The following is a 26628-nucleotide window of genomic DNA, read 5'->3' as shown; positions in this document are numbered from 1 at the left end:
GACACAAACCTTTATTGTCTATGTTTTGTCGACAATTAAATGGTTAGGGATTTCACAAACTAGTCTAAGACTACATTTCATCCATGTCTTCAAAATCAAAAATATGATAACATGTACACTCTGAACCTCAGTGAGTCATTTTTTAAATCCTTGGTAACTTCATTTGAAATGTATAAGAGAAAAACACTCTGGACACTCCTTTGACATGGCAGATTAAGAATAAAAATAAAAATTACACGTATCATCTTACCATCTCATTCACATTACAGTTAACACGCTCAAGAGGTGTTATCATTCCAGTTTATCACAGTTAGGTAACCTTATTCAGTCAAGTGTCTGTGGTCGCAGCAGCGCTTCCTTCCATAAATACCTTCAGAAATGACAACTGAGTACCTATTATTAAACAAAAAATAGATCTAAAAACTTAAAATGGTTACACACATGGACATATTTTAAAAAGTGCATTGTCGCAGCTAGTTTTAGCCTTACTACTGAGGGCTATGGCAAGAGCTCACCAGGGAAAAAAATCAATTTGATTGAGTTCATTTGTAGTCAGTCAGGATAACTGGGGAGTTTGTGGATGAGTCATCACTCAACTGAAATATGTTTACTTTTCAAGTCTTCAAGCAATTAATTTATTGATTTTCTTGAATTTGTTTTTACCCTCTTCACCTCTAGTCTCCAGCACTCCAAAAGCTTCATGTTCAACTGCAATCTGCTCACTATTTTAGGATCTCTCTCCACTGCAGTGTCATGTAGTTAAAGATGAAATGGTAGACAGTCATAATCTACAGTAAAACCTACTGTGTATTCAGGAATAAATAGTCTGTTTGCATAGTCTGGAAGTGATCACTAAATCCCGTGTTGGGAAGGTCCGTTAGGATGCCCAGAGTCAGGGTGATGGTGCTCCTTCATGTGATGCGGCTGGTGCGGGGTCTATTCTGGGCTCTACGCTGGTCCTGGATCTGTGCAGGAGAGCAACGTCAACCACTCTGAGGGTGAGAGGAGTAAACAGCAGCCAAACCAACGATGATGAGGAGCAGTGGCTACCTGGATGAGAAGAAAGCGGCAAGGTTTAAAGACATCCACAGTGACTGGTGGACTCAAACATCCCCACAAACACACCCATTCATGCACCAACACTACCCTCCTTTTTCTGCATTCAGCTTCCACTTCTTTAATTCTCTTATAGTTTTATTTTGGTTTGGTTTTCATTTCATCTCCTATTCCTCAGTTTCAGACTCTGATTGTACTTTGTATATATGGTGTGTTGTTAAATCAAAAACAAAAAGAATATGTGGTTTCATTAAAAAAAAAATAATGAAAGTTACCTCTCTCTCAGGGGCAGATTTGGGTTACTGAGGAACGAGAGCTGTTGCTCCAGACTGCACACACGGAAGGCCAGGTAGCACGATGACAGGATGAGGAGAATAATGCTGATGAGAGAGAAATTAGAAATCACTTAAGATAACAAGATGCTAGACAGTACAATCAGCTGTTGAAGTAGCAGAGGAGAGCTGTAATGCCTCTTAGTGAACACTGGGAGGCGACAGTCGACTTTCTGTCAAGATTCACAGCATTAAAGTTGAACCAAATCAGTCTTAAAGGACCATACCAGTGTTTTTGCAAGCTTTAATTCCATATGTGCAAATCATTAGGGGTGCAACTAACAATTATTTTCATTATAGAGATTTTTAATCATACGAATCTGTCAGTAGATTAATTGATTAATCTTTTGGTTAATAAAAATGGTTAAAAATGGCCAAGATTCAACCAAAAATGTATTTGTTTTTTTCGCTACCAAAGTCCACAATCCTAAAATATTCTGTTTGCTATCATAGAGGACTAAATAAACCAAAAATATAAAGTACATTATGTATACTTTATATACAGTAATTATTCTTTTTTGCTTTTATCCTACACAGAGGTCAGAGGTCAGGGTCTGAATGGCGTCATTGCATGCTAAAGGACACTTTAGCAGAGTGCCTGCCCTCTGGGTGAAAAATAATCTTCCTGATCGCTGTGTCACCCTGCTGTGCTGGTGCGGCAGGTGGAGTCAGGAGGGCATGACCCTCACTGGTAGAAATGATTTGATATACTGTGTGGTAGTATACAGACTAAAAAGTGTTTTAGCTGCACTGATCCCCCCCGTGTTCTGCCAGTCTGATTGAAGTGTCCACTATTTATAAACCTTCCTGTTAATATTAACAGCGTGTGTGTGGCTGTGACTCAGCTGTTAGAGGGGGTGAAGGTGGTGTTGTTGTGTGTCTCTCTGTATACTCACAGCAGGGTGAAGAACTTGAGCAGCTGGTACTCCATCTGTCCAAGCTCTGCCACTGGCTCTGATAAAAGGCCTCTGTCTGTCTGCAGAGCTCGCTCTGTAACACACACACGTACACACACACACACACACACACATATATATTATAAAATCATTAGCAGTACTTGCATTATTAGCGCTGGCCTACCTGTATGTCTACGCTCAAACCAGCATACAGCACACTTGCAGTTTGAAATGTGACGATATCCAGCGTGGAGTTAAAAAATTGATCAAATTACCAACTAAATCTGATTAATTACACATTCCAATAGCTGCTTCTTGTTTTCATTCACACTGTAATAACATTATATGAACCACCATTATCAACTGTCAGAGGTCCCATCTGATTTCTGAAATGCTGATTTGTGAAGATAAAAACATGTCCTTGTAACAGCCTAGAAATATTAACCAAGTAAAATTGTAAAAAAAAAAAAAAAAAAAAGTGATTTATTTCTTAAATTGTTAGATTATTTACATTTTTCACCAAAATCTATAGAAACAACAAATCTAACAAATTAAGAATTAAACATATTTTGCTAACTGTATGTTAAATGAGGGAATAAACATTCAAAGTTTTAAAAAAAATAGAAATATTAGATTAAAATATTGAGTGAGAAAATGAACACTATATTGTCTGAATGATAACCATGAATTAATTATTATATCTCTACATCCTTACAATTACTGTATGCTAGTTGACATGTATGCATTGTTGCTTTTTGCATAGGACCTGTGTGTGTTTTGTTTTGTACATGTGACATACTGTGGCTCCACTGTAAATACAGGTGTTGTTATTTAGTTGGAGTACTTCTTTTTTATTAAATTACGTACGTATCCCAGTTTTCCACCCCACAGGTGACCTATGATGCTAATGTACAGAAATGCTGATCAAATGTTCAATATTTAATAGACAGAAACATAAAAAAAGGTTAATATTTTAAAGGATCTAGAAAACCTGTCCGCATATAGCTGTTAAACTGTCCTCGGACAACTTTGACAGCAGACATTGTTTGTGATAATCTCTATTTAATCTGCATCTGTCCAAATCTTTTTAATACAAGCCCCCACATGATTTAATCTCCATTTGGAGTTTAATGTCTTCTTGTGTAAGAGAAACATTGCATCCAAAAGCAATTACTCTCAGTCATTCACTCTCTCTCACACAGGCACACAAAATAATAAAAAACAACTAAACAGAACAAAAAAACACAAACATATGCATCCAGATAAATAGTATCTATATCCATGTATCTCAGTATAAACATGATTAAATGTCTACTGTAGATATATGATGACAGGGACTTTCTGATAAGATGAAAGGAGCACAGATTTTCTCAATAAAACCCTACTGGATGTGACTGTTTATGAATTAAAACTGACTGCAGCAACTGACTTACCTCTAAAATGTTTCACAGTGGTGTTTTCTCTTGACTGAATGTAGATTTGTGGTTAAAAAGCTGCAGTTATAATTAGTATAATATTATAATATTATATTATATTAGTATAATATTATAATGAAACCACTGATTTCAGTGCGGTGTTAAAAACAAGTAAATAGCTGATTCAAAACAGTCCAAATATATTGGTCTGAAAAGAGAGAAACGATTTTGTAACATAAATGTATTGTGCATATTTTAATATATATTCATAATATGTATTGTACATTAAATATACATACTATGTATATACCCACATAGCAAATTTGCTGTGGCCCAGATCCGGCCCACACCCAACACTTTTGGCATGTTCATCTGGCCCACATACCAAATGGAACGATGGTACTTGGGCGGTCCGCTCCTGTTTCCAAGATCTGGGCCACAAGTGAGCCATAGCGATGCCGTATGGCAACCAAGAAAAAACAGATAAACCAGAACTGGCCCACATCCTGAATACACATACTGGAGAGCAAAGCATCTTTACCAAAAAAAGGCCCACATTTGATTTGGGATACATGGGTCATATTTTCTATTTCACGTATGGGCCACTTCAGGCTCACAACCAGAAGAAGGCCAGCAGAGCCTCATCATTATCTGAAGTGGCTCACTTCCATATGCTACTGTATCTAGGAACAGTGTACATATTAAATGATTTAATTACCTGATCTCATCCAATATCACTCTTTTTTTTATTAAATGTAGAAAAGTGCCATGTTCTGAATGATTAACCTACCCTTAGACAGTAGTAACCTGTGACTTAGATACATCTAATGATAGATGATCATAAACCATGTGGACAACTTCCAGCAAACTATACATCCAGCTTATCAATTCCAACACGAAATAGAAAGTGCGTGGCCTTGGATAAAACCTTGGACTTTGCATGCATGCAATGACACCGCATCATAGAACATTTTATCACCTTCCAGCGGTTGTTCTGATTTGAAGGGTGTGTCTGTGGCATTCAGGCTGCTGGTGGAGTTCCCCAGGAGGTCAGGAAGGGAGGAAGACACAGACACCACTGAGGGTTTCCTTCTCCACTTTAACACTGATGGGAATTCGTCAACCACTGGGAACTCGTCTGGAGCCGGGAACTCATCCTGCAACGCACAGAGAGGAGGAAAGAGGAGAATCTATTGAAAAGGGATGATACTGATAGAGAATAAGTGTGAACATCTCACCTGCTAGCACACTAGTGGTTCATAAAGCTGAACCAAATGTTCTTTTACATGGATTTCAAGGTCTTGCTTAGTAAAATTTGAAAGATCATTGAGCCAGAATAGCTTGGAGTAAGATCTGGGGAGAGGTCTGATTTGTTTTTACTCATGCCCATTTTAAGTCACAAAACTGATGACCCTGAAATACTACCCAAAAAAAGTGATGTCTGTAAACACAGGCCTTAGTGTTGACCTGTAAGAAGTTCAACCAAATAGTACTGTTTCCATATTTAGATTGTTTCATTTGAATGAGTTAGAGGCCTGAAGAGGTGAAAGTATATTGTATTTAACTTTTTTTCCCCCTTGTCTAATCGCTTAATTATGCTTTGGACCCCCCCCCCCCCCCCCAGAGGTTTGAAACCACTAAACTACATCAACATCACATTTCATATATCAGTGGGCTTTCCCTGGAGGTCCACAAAAGTGAGGCATACTGATTATCTGGGTGATTAATTACGACATTCAACTTTCCTAAAAAGTCACCTTTTATAAATGAATTGTAAGTAATGGTTTTATAAATCAATCTTTCATTAATGCTTTGTAGGTCATGTTGTAAAAGTCCATTGTGTTTATCGTTTCTATAATAATTATTAAAAGTTGGTAATCTATGAGATCATGGGTCATAGGTTTCTTGCTTTCTGATGAACCATCAAGTTTCAAGTAAATAAGTTATAGATAAATGGATTTTGGTACAGGCACAAGGGTATCTTTCACAACCTGGCAACTCAAAGGTTGTTCTTTTTTATGTCTATAAAGCATTAATAAATGCCATTAACTGAAAACCCTTTTTAAAGAGTGAATTATGTGAATGTGTTCATTTTAAAGCCTTTAAGCCCTTTCCATCAAAAAAAGAAAATCTTCTGGCTAGCTGGCAAATTTCTGTATTTATTTCTTAATTATGTTTACTGTAAATATAAGAAGGTATTTCAACACTTTTTAGATTTAGGTTTTACAAAAACACAAGAACCTTCCTCCAAAGATGCTGGCAACATGAACAAACCCTTTTTTCTCTGAATACTTGAGTGAGATCAAGGGCAAACATGCTCACAGAACTTAATTATTTCTTGATACAAAAGCTGCTCTGTCGCAGAGCGGCCTACACTGCACAAGGTGACTTCACTTTGATGGCTTTTTGATAGCATCTTGCAGACTGAGGAGAATTCAGTACGAGGCTGCAGCATCTACAGAATGATATATTGATCCCGTCTGTGTAAGAAGGGAAGTCAGCCTCCAGATCACGAGTAATTGTAAGTGAGAGTTGTCGGAGGCCCTCAAGACCAACATGAAGCACAAACAGAAAGTGTTAAAGTTGTTTTAAAGTCTGCTGATTTTGAGATGGAGAACTTTCTCCTGCTTTGATCTTTAAGACTGTGTGATTTGCTCTCTATCAAAGACTTGTTGTCACTGACCAGCAGTAAGGTTGGCTCCTCCATGAACTGCTTCAAGCTCAGGCTCTTCCCATTGACCTACAGATAGAAATACAATCTGTTTAAGTGACATGTACACAAACAGTGCAGAATATAGACTGAATGAATTACTAGCATATATGTGTGTGTTCACTGACCTGTAGGTGTGTGCAGATCCTGCGAAGGACATCATACACACTGTCTCTTGATAGCAGAGACACAAATACATACTGAGGAGTGAAAAAAGAAAAACAGTGATGTAAAAATCCAATGGATAGGTTAGATATAGTCGAAGTAAAAGACAGTGAAGGCTCCTCAAAAGTATTCTGAATTAATCTGTGAAACAAAATGATTGTCTCTCAGTTTTATTCATACAGTAGTTAGATAAGCTTTGATTGAAGAATATGGACAAGATATGTACTCAGATTTTCATGAAATTTAGATAGAAAAGAGATGAGAGAAGAGGATTTTCTGCTTGAGAGAAGAGGATTTTCTGCTTTACATCTCTAAATGCCTCTGAAATAATCACATCAATCTGAATCTTGGTAGCTTTATCTGAAATATCAGCACCCTCATCAGCGCCTGCACAAGCTCAAAGAAAATAATGCATTGCTCATGTTGTCCGGATGCAATCAGCGGATTTGAGGATGTAGAGTGGACTATGATAATTTATATGCGGTGTAGTAGCGCATGGACGTTGTTGGGAGAGTCAACTGGCCTAATAACACTGAAGTATTCAAAAGCTTTAATCTGGGGCACAAAGAGGATATTTCTAATCACATTTTTTTGTTCCAGTTTGTACTTTCAGGAAAAATTAGGAACGACAGGTCAGTGACAGATTATACAAATATCCCTGTGACCTGGATAGATATCACTGTTATCTAAAAGTACTTTATTATTAATGACCGCTTGAAACATTGTGATATTGTGTGTGTAAGCTGTTCTTGTCCATCTCAGCTCATGTACAGACTTGTTCTGTGTCACATGACCTGACTGAGTCAAAAAAAACAAAACAAATGAGCCTAAGCTTAATTGTTACAGACACCAGCTATGAACTTTTTTACCTCAATCTCATTTCATTTTTAAAACACTGCAGTATAAGTGTGCTGTACAGATACATGTACGGCACATGGTTATATAATGCATGTCATATAATCCTGCCAGGAATGACCAGGGACAGATTGGGACTGACTCTAGCCCACCAAAACCAGCTTGCTGATACACCACAATGGGTGGTGATAAGGGGAAGGGGGGTATCATGGGCAGCTCAAGTGGACCACTGAGCGACTGGCCCGCTTGGAATTCTCCTGGCACAAACAACCGCCAGTCCGTAGTACAGAAGGCTAGACACGTTTGTCCTTGTACAGCATGAGACATACCTTCCATGTGCCATATGCCTCACATTCACTGACAAAAGTAATCTAAGCTGCTGTTGTAGTTTGGACACTGGGTTGCAATATCATTGTATAATATTTCACCACTGAGATTCATTCACTCTTTTTCTCAGACTGCATTAATAAAAGCCTTTTGCACAAAAGGAAACAACTCATCTACACTGTAGGGTTATGCTTTGACTAGCTGGGTCAACATGCAACCTTAAATAGAGAAAAAGAGGCGCAGCATGTGACCAGTTAAAGGTGAAGACTTCTGAAAAAATGTATTCTATTAACTGATGCATACCCGGTAGACCTCAGTGCTGACAGTGCAGGGGAATTACATCTTTTTCTTTTGCATTAATTTGGGAAAAACAGCCCAGTTTTCCTTTTTTATATATTATTAATTTTTTTTTCTTTTGTTACTTATTAATGATGAGTGTTTGGCAAGCTGTGATACAAATGAGAAGCAGCATTTATGTAGCATCTAAGAAAAACATGTACTACTTCTGAACTTTATGATACCGGCCATTATTCTGAATAGCTGGCTCTTCTGTGTGTATGTGCTCTAAAAACTGTCTGCATGGAATCACGGTAAAATGTGTGTGCTGTGCGCTGTAGAAAATCCTTTACTAGCAACAAGCTGAATATTCTCTTTCCTTATTTTACCCCAAAAAAGATCTGCCATGAGCAAAAATGATTCATCAAGATTACCTAAAGCTATCAGAAACATCTAGAAACCCCCTGTCTGACCTTAAAACTCGTGCAAAAACACAACCCCTTAAGATAAAAGCCTCTTTAGTTTGATACAGGCGATAAACATCAGATATACAGTTAAATGTGCTGGAAAGCAGTTATTGATTTTTTTTAAGTTCAGTTCAGTTTAGCAGTTAATATTTTAAAACATGGCTACTCATGAAGATTTGATTTCAGTTTCTTTTCACCTGTTAGCTATGAGAGCATCACCCCATTTCACTTTACTAAATGAAGGTTGGAATTATCATATATTCATTAAAAAGATGGATTTGAGCTTTAAGATGATAAAACATTAAAACGCTGACTATAATAAATTAAAATGAAAACTAGTCCCATCTTTGAATTAAGTAATTAAAAACCTGTTTATTGTATTGTATTTGTCAAGTCCACAGACCACAGTGTGTGTCAGATGACGTTTTTATCCATGCTACAGTCACTTTGGTCCAGACTGAAATATCTCAAAAACTATTAGATGGATTGCCATGAAATTTTGTACAGACAGTCATGGTACCCCAATGATCTATCATAATGACTAAAATGTTTTAACACTAAACTGTGTTAGTACTAATTAACAAATGAGGGTGAACATGGTGCAAATTATACCTGCAAAACATCAGCATGTTAGCATTGTGACTGTAATCATATTATCATGCAGACATTAGCATTTAGCTCAAAGCATGATGTTTCCAAATATGGATGATAGATCACTTCCCTAATTTGTGCATGTAATGTGCATGCACTCACTGTTTTATTTCAGTAATTCCTGCCACTAAATTACTAAATTATACTTTTTAATTACTTAATTTACGTCAATTAGTTTTTTCTACGTTAGCGTAAATGTGCTTTTTTCTCTCATTGAGGCACATTGCAAAAATAATTAGAGAGAACAATTCATCAAAAAGTTTTAATCACCTTGATTAACACTAAATGGTGTTTCATGTGTTTGTGGAGTTTAACTTTCAGTGGTAGAAGAAATATTCAGACCCTTATTTAAAAGGACCAATACCAGCAACGTAAAAATATTCCACGTACATATATTTCATTTATATATATATATATATATATAGGTTCCCAACCTAGGGGTCAGCCCCCTCCAAAGGGTCACCAGGTAAATCTAAGGGGTCCTGAGATGATTAATGGGAGAGGAAAGAAGAAAAAAAATGTTCTGATATACAAATATGTTTTCAGTGTTTGGACCTTTTCTCTAACCTCTGATGTTTGGTGAAATATTGGATCATTTGACCATTTACTGAAATGAAACCGTGCGAGAAGTTTAGAAGGAAAAATCATTGTTTGGCTGAGCTGTTAACAACACATCTGAAATGTGACCCTGACTACACACTGCTTTTTGTAAGATGTCAAAAGACAAAAAGGTTGAAAACCACTGATTTCATCTGAAAAGTAACAAAAGCTGCCAGCTGGAGCTGAAGTATAAAGTAGCATCAAATGAAAAGTACAAGTACCTTGAAATTAAACTTAAGTACAGTACTTGAGGAAATGTATTTAGTTACTTTCCACCACTGTCAACTTTATGTTATTTTGACTGGCAGTTGCAGAAAAGCCCCCAGATGTCAACAAGTGCTGCTGTTAGCTTGCTGGACATTAGTATTCATGGGCTGCTGGGGCCAGAACAGAAGCTGAAAGGTACATTATGTATTTGAAAAAGCCACTTGATGACAGGCTGCATCTGTCAGGAAGTTAAGAAGCCCTTCTACACATTACTGTAATGGTGGAAAAAACCTTTCAGTTCTCTGTGCTACCGAGCTGGCACTTCACTTCTATCTATAGCACAGTGTTGTTCTTTCCATCACACCTCTCCTTGGAAAATACAGCCATGCTGCGCTAATCAGCATAAGTATTTTAATTCACAGCGACTGTGATGGAAGTGTTTACCTTCTGGCCAGTGTCTGTGGTGATAGCCAAGCCATTGGGCACGAGGCCCGCTGTTTTGTGCTTCTTCACCAGTCTCACAGAAACAACAGGGATAGCCACCTACAGAGGACAGAAAAAGGCATGAAAATAACTTCATAAGAAGACACTCAGTTTTGAGAAGGCAGATGATGATTTATATGTGAGCTAAAAACTATGATGTGATATGAATAAATGTCTAATTTTGTTTCTTACGTTCACAAAATACCTTTTTTGACTTTTCTAATGATATGTATGAAGTCAAATGCTGTTAAGAATAAAAAAAGTCTACGGCATTTCCCAGAGCAAGGTGGCAGAGAATCCAGGGGAAAAGCCCCTGGAGAAAAATCACTGGTAGGCAAAAAACGTTTCTTATTTCAGTCAGTATGTGAGGAATGCAGTCTGAATAAGTAGCTTATTGTCACTCAGATGTCAGGAGAGGTTAGGTTTCAAGGAAATGAAGGAAAGGAACCATGTAAAACATCAAAGAGAAAATCCCATAACTGGTGAAGGTTAAGGGTTCAGAAAGTCTACCTGTTCTTGGTACGTGATTGCACAGTGCATGCATAGAGAGGGTAAGTTCTCATAAGAGTATTAAGATTGTGCCCCTGAAAGTCAACCCATTAACACTGACTGTCAGGTTCACAGGTTGGACATGAGGTTGTCCAATCAGCTTGTGAATTCGGAACTAGGAGTCAGTCAATTCAAGTTTGTCAGTCAGTTTGAGTTTATAAAGTAGTCCGTCAGTCAGTCCTACCTTGATGTCCTTGCCGAAGAGGTTGGCATAGAAACACAGCCAGTTTCGGGAAATGTAGAGTCGGCCTTGTAGAAGGATGTCTCTGAGAAGAGCACAGGAGTACACTGAGAACAGAAGAGACAAAAAAACTATTTTTCTTACTCTTTCAACAACTATGAGCTGAATAAAGAAAGGAGATTATTAAAAGAATATCACCAAAGCCTTTCACAATTTAAAACAATCATAAAAATCCAAAATAAAGTTCACATGATAGATTTTATTTTACTAGGTTGTACATAGCAACAAACTTGTACAAACGGATTAGTTGATACTCTCCAGGCTAAGCTGCTCATCCTGAAATCTGACAGTTTAAATGTTTCTGGGCTTAAACAGATGGCCGAAATGAAGCTCAAAGACACAAAGCTGAACAGAGTGCAAGTCATTTCAGATGAATGAACTACACTGTACAATTTCAGTTTGTTGTACTGTGTATGGCTATCGGTATGCAAATACTGATATGATGCTTGCTGAAGATACCAAAGTTGCTGATAAGTACTGATATGTTGTGAAAACATTGAATATTATTAAAAAAAAATAACCCAATATCTTGCATGTTTTCAGTGTGTCCACAACAATTATATGTTAGTTTGGGTGGAAAAGCCTCTCAAACAGAGGAAGTCTCTACTAAACAATTACATAATTAATATGCAACTAAAATAAAAATTCAATGCAATATGATAGACTCCCTTTATGTAGCTGCCATTATAAAAGCACTGGATCAGATGAACAGTCAATAGCTGATATTTAATAAAAGACCAATATCATCATAATATGTTAAATTTAGCAGCTGACAGGGTTATAAAAATACAAATAATGACTAACATATTACAGACAGTTAATAGTGAAGCATAAAATGTCAATCAACGTTAACAACTTGATTAAAAGATGCCAAACTTCAACACACAGTCTTACAGTTTTCCTCTTAGTAACAGGGACAGTACCTTTCATGAGAATCTCATCCTTGGGCACGCACTGGAAGAGTTTGTGGTACTGCGAGTTGTACTTGCTGACAGTCTGTGCAGAGGGACAGGGCAGAGTCATGAGCAGCTCCTTGGCGGACCGGCCTGCCTGCACAGTACCAGCCCCACCGGCACCACCGGCCACTCCACCACCACCGGCCACTCCGGCCACTCCGGCTCCAGTCGCCGCAGACACCACCCTCTCCCTCAAAGGACGCGAGCTCTGCACCAGGCTCAGCACGTTGGCACCGTACACACATACACACTCGCGCACATCCAAGGCCTGGAGCAAGCTGCTGCAAGACACACACTGTTCCCCTGTCGCTGGTCAGTACACAGGACTGCGTCTCTGCAACTACCTCTAGCCTACATGCACGCACGAACACACACCAGGCTAATGTGTACACCTACACACACACAACACACACACGTACACTACTACAGAATTACAGCTGCAGCGCCTCAGTTTACAGCCACTGAGCTCTTTCTCAGAAACTAAAAGGCTCTCTTTCTCTGTCTCGAATACACTTCCAGTGACTCTACACTTTGCAGCACCCAGCTGACACCCTCCCTCTCCTTCTCCCTCCTCTACACACATACACACACCCTGCCCTTCATCACTCTGAGCTGAAAAGACAACACACACTCTCGCACACACCAATATTCTTCACTACTCTCACATAAAGTCCTTCCTTTCTTCCGCTGCTGTTGCCTTTTCCTCCCTTTCTCTGTCACTTTCTCCTTCTGTCTGTGGCAGTCTGTGACATCTTTAAAGCCTCCACTTTTCAGAGAAAATCACACATATTCCTCCCTGAACACACAAGAGGTCCCATTCATTCCCAAGCTCTCTTCCCCTCACAGCTCGAACTCACTCCCAGCTCCAGATATCTCTGTGCTACCCGATTGTCTTTGCCTTGTTCTGTGCTGCAGTGTATCTCATCTATCTTTCCTTTGACTCATATCTGCTCAGTTAGCTGTTGTCTGCCGCTCCTGTTTTTGTCTTTCTATTAATAGCTCGTGCTAGAGCAGCTCCTGTCCTCAGGAATATGGCGCTTACAGTAGGTTACAGTACTACAGAGAGCTTGATATGCACTGGGGGGGGAGCAGGTTCATAATTATTTATGCTTAATCATTTTCTGATTGAATTCAAAAGTGAAATGATTATACATTTATCACTGATTTATAGTGTGGTTGTAACATTTCTAATTGTGTGAATGATAATGTATGTGGCTCTTTTTTTTTAAAGTGTGGAGGGCACTGGGCAGGACTGCAGCAGGTGCATTGCTGCAATCTATACAACAATCTTAAAGGCCCTGAAAATGTATTTTCTTGTTGGGTCATGTCAATCAAATCTCATCAAACCACATCCACACAGTCCTGATGAAGATGTTTTGACTGGTATTTTTTTGAAAGATGCTCTTTAATTCAGGAATTTTCAACATTTTCAGGGGCTTTATGTTTTTATGTCAATGAACATATAATTATTTAGTTGACATTATAGCAAATGAAAAACTGAAGACAGAGATCATTTAATGTAAGAAATGCAAAAAACATTAATCTTATTTTTTTGTCATTATGACACAGATTTGCTGCATTGTTCTTAGAGTCTTGTGTCAAATACGTAGTTTAAACTGAGAGATGTTGATAAGTCAAAACATCACAAAAGAAAAGGATTAAACAGTGAGGTAAGAACAAACACAGACTCACCGAACCCCGGTAACATTTTTTCACATCTTCATAAGACAGGTCTTCAATCAACTGAAACCTGGAATAAAAGGAAAAGCACACTTGTAATTAAAATGACAGTTTTATATATGTAGCACATTTACTGCTCAATAATGATAATTCTACTTTGTGTCAACTATGGCATGAATCTCCTGCATATTAAACATTTCCAGAGGTAGGAAAAAGCCGTCTAAAAAACAAAAATAAAGTAGACATCAATATACTCATCCAGGTGTATTTAATAGCCTCCTCTGACCCAAAAAGGCAACAAAGTGCTTGGCAGCATGACAAATGGTGGTTAGCCAGTGTGTATGTGTGTATCTGTAATTTGTGTACATTGCATGAAAATCCCAGCTGGATCAAAGCTTCCACATGACGAGTTTAATCATCAGTGTGTGCATAACTGCAGGGAAATGTAGGCTTTCACAAAAAACATAATCAAAGATAAATATTGAGTTGTTTAAACACAAATAGTGACTATGCCAGGATATTATCCATGTTGTTCATTTTATAGTCAGAAAACATGAACAAACACACACACACACACACACACACACACACACACATACATCATAGCATCAAGCTTGCCTCAGGAGGAATACTCAAAGCAGTGCAGCAGATGTCACAGCATGATACTCATATCTACTGCTCATGCAGACAGAACCACCCAGCAGATAAAATATAGTATAATCAGCCCTTTAAGCAAAGTGTCATTGAAATGAACTGCTGTCCAACATGCTTCAAAGAAGAAGGCATGGATGTGACAACAAAGTCTGAAAAGTGAGATATTTTTGAGGGATGATTTCCTGACAGAGACTTCCTTTTCTTCCCGTGTCTCTCTGTGAGTGCCAGGTGACTGACAGTGAACAGAGCACAACACAACTCTGATATGAAAGCACTGCTGCTCGAGGAGATACTGATAAAACAGAAGCTCTGGCAACACCAAATTGCAGCGTGATGGATTTTCTCGCTCGGTGGAAGCCATTTTTCATACAGTTCAAGAGAAAGAGAGCCATCATATGTAGGGATGAAGGGAGGAAAGTAAGCCTTGATGTCTTCAACCATGTGAAGGAGATAGGAAGATTGCTACCAAACACATCGGTTTTCTTGTTATTTTAAAAGTGAAAACACACAGTTTTAAAATATGAAGTACAGTGTGTAAGAAAGAAAGTTTTAGAAAGAAATAGCTGTCTGATGTCTCTTTCCTTATGATAATAGTAGGTAGCAGTGAAAGAGGTATTCAGATCCTTAATTAGTAAAAAAGTAGCAGTTGTGTTAAACCTGCAACGCAAATTAAAGTCAAGATAAATCAGCATTTCAGGTATATCTAACTTCTGTATGGTGATGTACTTCCGAGTGAAGCAGGGTTGACAGGTGGGAGGAATTTGATTTGAATGTTCAAAAGTGGGCGTATCATAATGAATCTTACCTTTGTGCTTGTAAAAGTGATTGATTGATGCGTGAATGTCATGATATTATTGGTTGGAATTAGTTGGTTTCAGCCTTTATTGTTTTACAGGAAGAAAAGATGATTGGATTTTGATATAAGAATACAAAGAAACTGATTTTTTTGTTTTTTGTTTTGGCATATATTATTAAATAGGTGCACAATATAACCAGGAATGTTATCTATAAGGGTTAAAAGGGCATTTTTCATTCCATCTTGACCAAATCGTTACTTCATCCAGTGTTTTCTCAACATGTCTATACTACAATTCAGCATGAGACTCTTACAATGTCATAATGAATGTAGCAGCACCACATTTGTATTCTCCTTGAGCAGCGTCCTTTACTGTACAGCTACAGCCAGGTGACATTATGTTAAAATAACCTCTCACTGTTTCCGCTACAACAACAACACGGACCTGTCAGTGTCCCCGCTCTGATGACAGACTCTCCCCTGGGTAAGGTGATACTGTGACCTCTGCCCCCCCCAAACAACTCTCCCTGACACTGCTGCTTCTTTTCATGTGGCTTTTCTTCTTTTTGTGGAGAAGAGAGCCGGAAACTCTAACCGCTGTGGTGTCTGACTGTCTGACACAGAGATAAGGATGTCTGGGGAAATGCTGTATCTGAGCGCACAGCAAAATGGTCATTGTTCATTTAAATCTGGCAGAATAGAAAGTAGCACACAAAGTATTTTAATTAGTATTATAAGTTATCACGAATTCATCAAGTAATGCCTGTTCTGCTATACAATAAGTAGAGTCCTGCAGCCTGACAGCAAACTGGGGCTAAGCAAAAACAACACTTTATTCCTGCACTGAAAACACTTCACTGGCTCCCAGTAAAGCATAACATTGATTTCAAAGTATTACAGCTTGTTTATAAGACCATTAATGATATAGCTCCTGAATATATTTCCAACCTGTTCATTGGCTATAGACTAATCAGATCCCTTAAATCAAGCAATCCTGAATGTACCTTGAAGGTGCATTTAGTTACTCTCAGGCTTTTGGTAGTTAGTGTGTGTGTGTGTGTGTGTGTGTGTGTGTGTGTGTGTGTGTGTGTGTGTGTATGTGTGTGTGTGTGTGTGTGTGTGTATGGGTGGCTGAAAAGTTATTTTATTTATGTGTAGTATTTTACATGCCTGTGTGTTTTCTATCTCATTTCTGTGTTTTACTGTAAAGCATATTGAACTTATCTGTGTATGAAATGGGCCATGCAAGTCTGGATGTTATTCTTATGATATGATACTTGTACAATTGAGGCAACTGCAGTCACATCTTTGCTATTTATTTTATTTTGTAAATTTGCAGATTTTAGCACCCTGAGGGAGTTTACATTACATGCAATTGAAGGCATACACATGGTTGGTATTTTATCAGTTCACTCCAGTATTTTTTAGACTCAACATGTTTACATTGGATTCCTTTAAGGCTAATAAAATGATAAATAATTAAGCCTTTTACCCCTGCATGTTATTCCTGTCAGTGTGGAGAATGCCTTGAAACAGGATGTGGACCTTCATGTTGTAATCTGGTGGTGGAGTGTGTGTTAGGGGAAATCATAAAGCTATCTTCTATTAATTTATCATGGAGATGGATTTGTTGTCCTTCGAGTTTATGATGGTTGTTATGTTGTCATCTAGAGCAGTTTTAGGACATCCGCGCCGACTAATAAGAGAAGTCCCAAAAGTGATGCAGATTCAATTATAACAACTACTTAATTGCATTTCAACAGATTCATCTCCATGACAACGGAGCAAACTATGAATCAACAGCCTCTGGATGCTGGCGCCAGTAGATTCTCATTAAAAAAGCATCAACTTCTTACTTACTTTCTTGTAATACTACTTTTTGCAGCTCATCATTATATCAATCGCTAAATTCGTATTCCTGTAATAAGTGTACTGGTGGTCATTTTGGAAATTATTGCTCCATTCATAAGATTTGAAGACCAGCTGCTCTCTTTGGCACTGAGACTCACACTAAGTTGGACCATTGTCACAATATTTTGTAAGTTTAATGTCATTTGATAACGATACTCTAACCTGCAACACCCTGCACTCCTAATTTAGAAGATCCTGGCTCCAAATGGAAAAGATGATGCTGAACATGAGCAGCAAGTCTGGATTATTAATGTATTAAGGAGAGTTAAGGACTTCAAAATGGCTCCAATGCAAACTAATGGGTGATATTAAACCTTGCTACGTCCAACTTTATATACAGTCTATGGTTGTAATCTAACTCTAAATCATTCTTTTTTTTATCTTCATGCTAACTCTTTTATAATTTTCTTCTTCCTTTAGAGAAACAGAAAGTGGGTGAGACAAAGTCATACAAGCCAGACTGGAAAAAGACCAAGTAAGGTTAAAGTGTCAGAGAGCAGAGGGGGAGGACAGATGCTATGGTTGCCTGCTGTGTGTGTGTGTGTGTGTGTGTGTGTGTGTGTGTGTGCGTGTGTGTGTCAGAGCAAGATGAGACTGTTGTTTACAGCAGTGCACTACAGCTGTGACAGCACTGCCAGCTCGCCAGGGTCTGCTGGACGCCTACAGACACTTAAAGTGATACATTACTCCCTTTACATCAAGTATTATCTTTAATACAGTAAATGCTGTAGCACTTAAAAGGGAGAATTATGTTATTTTAAAAGCCTTTCCAAAAAAATGTATTTTTATAACATCATACAACATAATCTCCTCTCTTCGTAGGGAAATTTTTACCTATTAAGTAAAAATGTCTTGTAGATTAAAAGTAGTAAAATGTACAATAATACACATGAAGTGTCACCTTAAAGTTTAGAATTCCCAAACAATTTCAGTACCGTTTTGTGGCTCTTCCTAGATGTGCAAATTCACCGTTTTCAAATTAAAGTCACCCTCCTAGAAAAGGCATGCTATTACCTTGTGACCATGTTATGAACAATAGTGCATGTGTGCTGCTCTTCTTGCCTGCTGGTTGCTGCCTATAAATAGGCTCCACAGTGGCTCTGCACAACCAGGTGGAGAGAAGAGAGTGATTATTAAAAACACAGGTGGCTCTGTGGGGACTAACCAGCTCTCTAGACCTCACTCCAGCTGTCCATCTGTCCGTCTTTCTACTATACAAGACCCAGGTCTTAATCAATACTGCTGCTACATCCAGGTGAGTGTGAGGAGAAAATCGCTACAGGCAATTCCCCTTTCCGTTGTTATGATGAAAGCTGTGAATGTGGGTATGCAAAGGTGAAGCATCTTTTATTAAAAGGGTGTAACAAGGTCACACAGGGATAGGCAGTTGTCAATGATACAACAGTATAATCTAGATTCACCACAGTGTCTCTTAAGGTTTTTTTGGACATATGAATTCATTCACAAACACACAAGGTTGGATTGAATTTTCCAGCTGAAGTGAAAACATGAAAACCACCAAAGCAGGTCTTGTAAAGTTTGCACACAGCAACAGTAGCACAGTATGCTGGTTCTCCTCAGTGGACCGTGGAGGCACATCATGTGCAGACTGAAAGAGCAATTGTTTCTGATTGTAACCATCGTTTTTAGAAGCTGTGGTTTGAAAATTAAACAAAATCATCTGACACCCCTGTGAGCAAAGCAAAATGTTGCTGCGTCTACTGTGTGTGTGTGTGTGTGTGTGTGTGTGTGTGTGTGTGTGTGTGTACGTGTATGTGTGTGTACGCATGCGCCTTTGTACATGTATCTCAGTGCCCTTGGCTGTGAGGCTGAATAGTGAAACTAATTACAAGCTCAAAGAATCCTAAATTGAATCCTAAATTAGAAAGCGAACACCTCCCATCGGTGGCCGACGTGGCAGTGGACTCCCAGTCAATAATTTAGCTGAAGGAGAAGAAACTGGGACTTTGAGCACTGAGGGAAGTAGAAAAACTAAACAAGGTTTCAAAGTAGCAATGTGGAAAGAGAGAAATGATGAGAGAAGTGGAGGGAATTTTCAAACTGTCTCCTGAGTCTTAGGTCAAAGTTTGAAATTAGACTTTTTAAAGGAACAGTTCATCCAAAAGTCAAAATTAAGTACTTTTCTACTTTTCTACTCACAGTGTGAGTTGCTATTGATGTGTTTTTGCTCACACTGAATGAGCACCTGTAGTTTTATCTCAGACTTGTTTTAAAGTATTTATATCTGCACAGTCAGTCCAAGTCTTTTGTAATCAACGATTGGGAAATGGTGTACACAGACATTCAGTATTCACTTCCTTATGTTTGGTTCCTTATCAGCAACACTTGAACTATAAGTAGTGAGTGCAACCAGGGCACTGTCCATGAGGAATTTCATTTTTTAATTTACCACCTATGGATATGTAGTAAACATTGTTTGGAGAAATATACAGATTATTTTATACATTTTCTTTTTTAATATCCCATTTTAACTGCATACGCTGGCAATGAATGAGGTTATGGTTTGTTTTTGCTATGCAGAGGAGAATATGAATGAATTAATGGAGGCATTAATTCATTTTTATCTAACTCTATTTATTTTTTGATATTTGAACCTGCTCCCTGAGTGCACCTGCATTTCATTGTATGTTTTGTACAATAACAATAAAGAATCTAATCTAATCTAATCTAAAGACAAAGGTCCTGCAAACATGGCACTGGTTTTACAAATACCCAGACAGTTGGATTCATGGGAAACTATTTAAAAAATCTACAATACTGAATTATTAGTTTTGTATATGTTGATACAAAACTGTGGTATAATGTTAGTTTGAACTCTTTTATCTCATAGTTTTGATTTTATAGCATATTTAATTCACACTAGCTGGGCGAACACAGATGACACATTATATGTTGTGATGGTGTGTGTGACTTTTTCTATTTCCCACAAATCATTGAATGCAGCTTTAAAGATTTAAACAAATATCTACAAGCTGAAATATTGCGTGCAGCACCACTGAAATGCTGAGGTAAGTGAGGCGCTGGGAGGAGGAGGAGGAGATAAAACACACACACTCACATAGCAGGTTGAAGACTGACATGTGCATAAAGCGTTCAGGTCCCTCCTATTCACTGAGTCTACTAACACACACCATGCTTCACTGCTAAATCCTATCCCAGAACAGATTCCCCAGGATTACACTGCTCCTGCCTCGAATCCTTCTTATATAACGCTCTCACACACACACATACACACACACACACACACACACACACACAGACAGACATTGTGCATATAAATACTTAATGAAATTAATAACACACATTATTACTGGGCTGACCACTGAAATGTACATTTTCTGAATGTATGCATCTTCTCGTCTGGGCTATAATGAAAAGAAAAATGTCTCCTTTTCTAAGTCTGTGTTTACATTCTCTTTATGTGTGTGCGTGTGCATTTGACCATTGTTTGACATCAAATACAGCTGAAATAAAAGCAGAAAATAAGTGCTGTGAAGATAAATCTCCTAGGGCTGTAACCCATGACCATGCACAGGATGCAGATGGCGTATGAAGGAAGAAAACAGCATGGACAGACAGTAAGTGTTACAGAGAGGTGTGTGTGTGTGTGTGTGTGTGTGTGTGTGTGTGTGTGTGTGTGTGTGTGTGTGTGTGTGTGTGTGTGTGAGTGTGTACGTGTGTGAGATTTGCCTGAAGTGGCCGTGTGTGTCGTCCTCCTTGGAGGGTTCCAGGTCCTGTGTTGAGAGCAGACCTGTTTCTTCACTCTGCTCCTGCTGCTCAGTCATGCTCCTGGCCCTGAATACACAAACACACAGCGTTGGGTTAACAGCAGGCACCTCTTGGCTGGAGCGCCATGTACACTTGTAAAAAAAATGATGTTTGTTTTTGTCTCCAGGTTTGGTTTCAAAGAAGAGCTCTACCCCAAAAAGTTTATGGGCAAACAAGTGGACTCTGTCTTCAAAATCAACACAGTGGTGATGCAACATAGAAAGTCTGATTCTGCATGTTGACATTACATTAGAAATATCCACTCAGCTAAATGAAGCCGCGTTCTTGTGTAAATGGGGTCAGTGTCTGCTCTCACCCAGATGTCTACAAAGAACTGGAGCACCTCTGAGGTGATGCAGATGGCTGACCTAATGCACTGTTGTGAGTTGATTCAAATGCTTTATAAAAGGCACATTTTTTATCAGTTCTGGGTAGCAAAAAAACATTTTGGGATTTGACCATACATTCTATAAAGTGGGAAGATTTCTCCCAGTGGATTTTAGGTGATTGACAATGAGGGAGGCAATCACACCTTCTTGTATACTGTGACCAACTATCTAGCTCAGATCCTTCTCAGACCAGTGGAAGCTAGTTTGCACACAGTTTGAAATGGATAGCAGCATATGATTTCTTGTTGTAGGGAAAACTTTGGTAACTACAACTACACTGAGACCACAAGGGGTGTGGAAAAGTAGATGGCTAGAAAAAAGCTAGTTTTATCCTTAAAACATGCTGCAAAACGTAGTAGTTTAACATTATGTTTCTTCTCTAACCTGCACATCAAATCTCTCCCTTTCTTTCTTGTACACACACAAACACACACCTGCCCTTGTTCCCTATTTTCCTCTGGGAGAGGGGAAGTCGTTACCACCTGCCGCAGTATAATTACAGGTGTTGATGGAAATAGGCTGCTGTATGCAGTTTCCAGTGTATTATCTCTAATTGGCCAGAAGCTTCACGTCAGCCACTGACATGTTCAAACAACAGAGGCTTCCTGGGCCTAAAGGTTACATCTGACTGGTTATCAGTGATCACACGGGGGTGAATAGCGGGTGAAAGGCCTGCAATAGAGATAAGGAAAGGGTTTGTGGGGTCTTTCAGGCTGTTGTTAAGGGTTCAGGGGGAGCATCTGATCCCAGATGTGGGTCTAATGGCTAAACAGAGCCTTGTACTGATTTGACCCTTCAAAGGGGGGCTTTCAGCTGTGCTCAGACACTCTTTGAGAGGAAGAGCCTGAGTTGGAGTATTGTAAAAGGATGCAACAAATCATTGGTTGGTGACTGGAGAATATTAAGTTGCTTTGCAATGTTGCAGACAACACAAACTACAAATCACATACATCTTCCATTACTGCTTCTCACTTTCAAAACTGTACCATACTGTAGTTTTTGAGTTTGATATGCTGCCGTGTTAGACAGCTGCTGGTTATCTTTTATTTACTCAAGTATGAAAACTAGAGACATGAAACATGCATGAGCTAGTAGACCTTATTTTTAGTTTACTTAAGAGAGGAAAAAAAAGTTCTTTGTGACCTTTTACCCGACAGCTGGGAATTTCTGACACTAAGCTGTGTCCTTGTTTAAGGGCACAGGGAGCAGACTTTGCCTTTTTGTTAACTAATCCACAAAATGTTTGTTTGCAGTTTAAAAACCTTGTGAAACATGTGGACAAAAAGACAACAGCCCTGCGATAAAACACATTTTATCACTGAGAGGAAAAACCTTTCTTAGGCGTGGGAGTATTTCAGATATCTGAACTGGGCCCTAAATAGTCTGTGTGGGTTTTCTGGACTGGAATTAAACAGATAAATTGTGACAAACAATGACAGTCACCCCAGCTCAGCTTATGTCAGTCATCTCACTTCACCAACACATCTGCCAGCACACTGTCTGCATTTGAAACTGTCATTTCATTTTGAAAAATGTGTGTTATCCAGGAGAGCAGACGGCTGAGACAGAAAACACCAGACTGCCAAGCTTCTAAGGTAAATAAGCAGATAGTGAGCAAACTGACTGACCCACAAGGTCCACATACAGAGTGTGTATATGAGTGGTTAAACAGACTGTATCATTACAATAGAGAACAGTAAGTTAGCTTCAGTAGCAACATAAACAAATAGTAGCAGTCAGATTTTCCTTCTTTTTCCTGCTCTTATATATAAACTTTTCGAGTACATCCATCCAAGTTTGAACCCAATTCAGATTTAAAATGTGCCAGTGGACAATGTGAATAACCTGAGGATCCAATCTTTCTGTAATATGCATCAAGTACCAAAAATATCAGCTGAAATAAAGCAGAGCATCACATTTTTGACACAGGACTATTAAAGAGTCTAAAGATTAGGTGATAAAGCAGGATCCACCTTGATGATGTATTTAATGTCAGCTGATTCTCATGTAACTATACAAAACTTAAATTCAAATAATTACCACAACGCTTTTGAGGGTCTCTGGAAGTCTGGATAAAAAGCCAATAGATAAATAAATATATGAGCCTCAAGCAAACTCAATGTCTCTACATCAGAAGAGAAAGGTAAGTATGTACTGAGCTACAGCTGAACTGCCTTTTAAATCTCCCTCCTGTCTTTCTGCTGAATCTCTCCTAAACTCTCCTCTCCTTTCTCTTTCTTTTTAAATTATTGTTGATTGAAAGGCCTCCACCTCTCCGTCTCTTTTCCCACATGTCCTTCTTCGTCTCGGGAGACAAACATTGTGTGCTGTCACAAGACCTCTTCCAATCCAATAAACAGTAATCTTGTTAAGATTGCTAGTCACTGGGATTGTTGTTGGAGAATCACTCAGCTCTTTCAGCCTCCAGTCTGTCATTTCCCCGAAGCTCCATGCCACTAAGTTGTAGTTTGTTACAGTCTAACGCCATGTCCCAACTTTATATCTTTATATAAGTGTTATAATTCTGACATATCCACCTTCCACCTTCTTAGAAAATCAAAGGCACAATCTGTACACATACAAATGAAAGCTGTTACTTCATGGTGATGTTTTCCCTCTTCAGGCCTCTCACTCTCTCAGCTATTTCCAGAAAGTGTTTGAGGTTCAGCTCCTTATCACAAGTAATCGAGTCAAACTCAGCACTGGAAACAAAAAGACTAAACCATGGATGAGTCTATGTTAACTCGGGCAGGGACACAATTGGCTTATTGCTGCTACACATTAATAAACTATAGCAAATAAATTGATTCATCGATGACGAATTTGAGATTTCTGTGTGTGGGTTTGTCAAATCTGAAGACCTCAAAGAACTCGGCACACGGCTTTGTCAGTGAGCGCAATGAAGTCTGGCTTGTTTACACTGGGTGTGTATAGGAAAAGTTTAATTTGTCTGAAAAACTGTTTGACTTGTTATTAGGGAAAACTACACAAGGTTTGTCTCTTGTGTATGTGGGTTAAAACTTTAACAAATAAAAACTTTTCCAGCTTCCGTGAATAATTTTCAAAGCTTTGTTGCATCACTTGGCTGCATGTAACGATTCATCCTTTTCCCCCCAGAGTGTCTGTTGTCACTGGATTCCTTTTCTTTATTGTTTCACATTAACTTTGTTTGGTCTACTGGAGCTTCACAGACAAGAGACTATGAAACTGGAACGGGAGCTCAGCCTTTGGACTCTGAGATACTCTATCTGCACTGCTTGAGACCTCCTGAAAATAACCTCTCCATTGTGCAAGCACCTCAAAACAACCTTTGATGGCACGAATGTGTTTTTAAGCCGACCGAGGCTTCAAATGTTCTTACTGAGGGCTAAATGTGAGCACAATAATCACTGTTAGTGTGAATGTAATCCGGTGAGAGGAAAAGCAAATTAGTGCTTGTGGAAAATCTAATGTCTTGTGAGGTGAAGTTATTTTTGTAGGTCAAATCCATTTTCATTTATAACTAGTGCCAAATTTCAAGAAACGTTAACTCAAGGGACTTTTCACATAGAGCACATCTACACTATAGTCTTTATCTTTCAGAGACTCAACATTCCCCTATGAGTGGCAGGAGGAACTTCCCTTTAACAGGAAGAAACCTCAAGCAGAACCAGGCTCTAGGTGAACGGCTATCTGTTTTGTCCGGTTGGGTTGAGAGAGAAAGAGGAAGCCACAGAGATGCACAGCAACAACAATAATAATTATATAAATATGACTAATATTAATAGTGGTAACAGTGGGTATCAAGCTGTATGCAGGCTATGAGTGGCAGAATAGACCTTTAAAGGTTAAGTTAAGCAACATTGCAGCATTATAATGGTTAAAAAGCAGCAGTGGTCAAAAGTCTTTACATTTTAGTCACATTTTCTATTTTAAATATCTGTCTTAAACAAGACTGTAACCATACATGTTATTCCTGAAGTGTAACTACATTTATAATGTGTCTTTTTCAATAACCTTTAACCATTAAAAGTAGCAAGGGCGTCAAATTGGTCAAAACCAGCAGATTGAGACCGGAACAAAGGCGTTTAGTCTTCAAAATAAAAGTTGAAACTCAATCTTTTGAGAATTAAAGCATAAACATAATACTACATGCATGACAATTATAAAACCATCCTGGATTATTTATACCTGAATTTATGATAAGTGTCGTGAGACAATATAGCTTAAGTAAAACATAGAGACTCACCCACACACAGCTTGACAACTCTTGTGAGCCAAAAACTGTAGTCAATATTTTTCTACAGTGTATGAGTATTAACATGAATTTGAGCATTAACATCTGTAACAGTATCATACAGATGTGCACAAGCTGATGTAAACTCATCAGTCCTCATTTTGTGCCCGTGACACCTAGCTGTCGCTTTTATTTTGAAGGCGATGCCGGAAGTGTGAGTCTGCGTTTCTTCCGCTAGCTTAACATCGGTCGTCGTCTCCTACCTGTAGCTCACAACCGGCGACTTTCCCCGCCGCGTCGTGGCTCCGCAGCTCCGCAAAAGTCTTCAAGCGTGATCTGCATTAGTCCCGCAGAACATTTTATGTCCTTTATCCGCGAAAAACTGACAAAAAACAACAATAACCCCACATCTAAACTGGCACTAATCCATGAAGCTAAGGCTGCAGCTCGGAGTGTGTGCTGTGTAGCCGGCTCAGTCTCCTCTGCAGTGTGTCGGACAGTGCAGAGGTAGAGAGGAGTTTACCTATAGCACAGTCAGTGTGCCTGTTTACACTCTGCAGGAGGATTAAAACGACGGCTACTTTCCTCCCACAGCCAGCAGACCAAAATAACACAAGCACCGATGATTCATTGCAACTTCAAGCCAAACAGATTGATGACCACAGGGCCCTCTGGAGTCTGACTTTTTAAATAGTTATCTTTTAAAATTGTTATCTTCAAATTACAAATTTTACTTTTTTAATTATTTTATTTCCCTTATGACACTGATTTCTTCAACAACAGCTCAAACGTTTAAAATCCCTATAATGTGTATCTAAAGGCAGTCAGGATGTCTTTTATTTACTAATGTCTTACTGTTTATTAATAATTCATTATTTTTGAATGATCGTTATAGGATGAAGGTGATAACTCAGAACTACTTTGTAATTATTTGCAGTGACCCCTCCCCTCTAAGGAGAGGGAAGGGTGGACCCAAACCATGCCAGCAAAATGCCCCCATAGCATAA

General features: G+C 38.7%; 1 protein-coding gene and 1 long non-coding RNA gene across 4 annotated transcripts; one reads left to right on the top strand and one right to left on the bottom strand.

Annotated features, from left to right (window-relative positions):
• gramd2aa (GRAM domain containing 2Aa) lies at positions 1–26214 on the bottom strand. Of its 3 annotated transcripts, none has more exons than XM_053334790.1 (12): positions 25885–26214; positions 20939–21043; positions 13879–13936; positions 12154–12481; positions 11174–11277; positions 10402–10500; positions 6538–6609; positions 6383–6439; positions 4679–4856; positions 2285–2378; positions 1332–1436; positions 1–1050 (listed from the first exon to the last, which is right to left on the bottom strand). In XM_053334790.1, the coding sequence occupies exons 2-12, from the start codon at positions 21031–21033 to the stop codon at positions 1047–1049; spliced, it is 1194 nt and encodes a 397-aa protein (XP_053190765.1). In that variant the 5' UTR covers positions 21034–21043; positions 25885–26214; the 3' UTR covers positions 1–1046. The 3 variants fall into 3 exon arrangements, with proteins under 3 accessions (XP_053190765.1, XP_053190869.1, XP_053190810.1); XM_053334894.1 differs by having other exon boundaries at positions 12154–12226; XM_053334835.1 differs by lacking the exon at positions 25885–26214 and adding an exon at positions 25634–25772.
• Positions 21064–26614, top strand: LOC128374828 (uncharacterized). Its single transcript, XR_008323063.1, has 3 exons — positions 21064–21397; positions 22953–23000; positions 26559–26614. It is a non-coding gene; the product is annotated as an uncharacterized LOC128374828 (long non-coding RNA).
• The last annotated feature ends 14 nt before the right edge of the window (positions 26615–26628 follow it).

This window comes from Scomber japonicus, chromosome 1 (genome assembly GCF_027409825.1).
Source record: "Scomber japonicus isolate fScoJap1 chromosome 1, fScoJap1.pri, whole genome shotgun sequence".
NCBI classification, from domain to species: domain Eukaryota; kingdom Metazoa; phylum Chordata; class Actinopteri; order Scombriformes; family Scombridae; genus Scomber; species Scomber japonicus.
This window is presented reverse-complemented; position numbering and strand designations above follow the sequence as displayed.

Coding starts and splice junctions, on each gene's coding strand:
- gramd2aa (XM_053334790.1), bottom strand. CDS start 21,033: ATGACTGAGCAGCAGGAGCAGAGTGAAGAAACAGGTCTGCTCTCAACA. Junction 13,937..20,938: donor GACACACACGGCCACTTCAG/GCAAATCTCACA, acceptor CTTTTATTCCAG/GTTTCAGTTGATTGAAGACC. Junction 12,482..13,878: donor AAAAATGTTACCGGGGTTCG/GTGAGTCTGTGT, acceptor ACAGGGGAACAG/TGTGTGTCTTGCAGCAGCTT.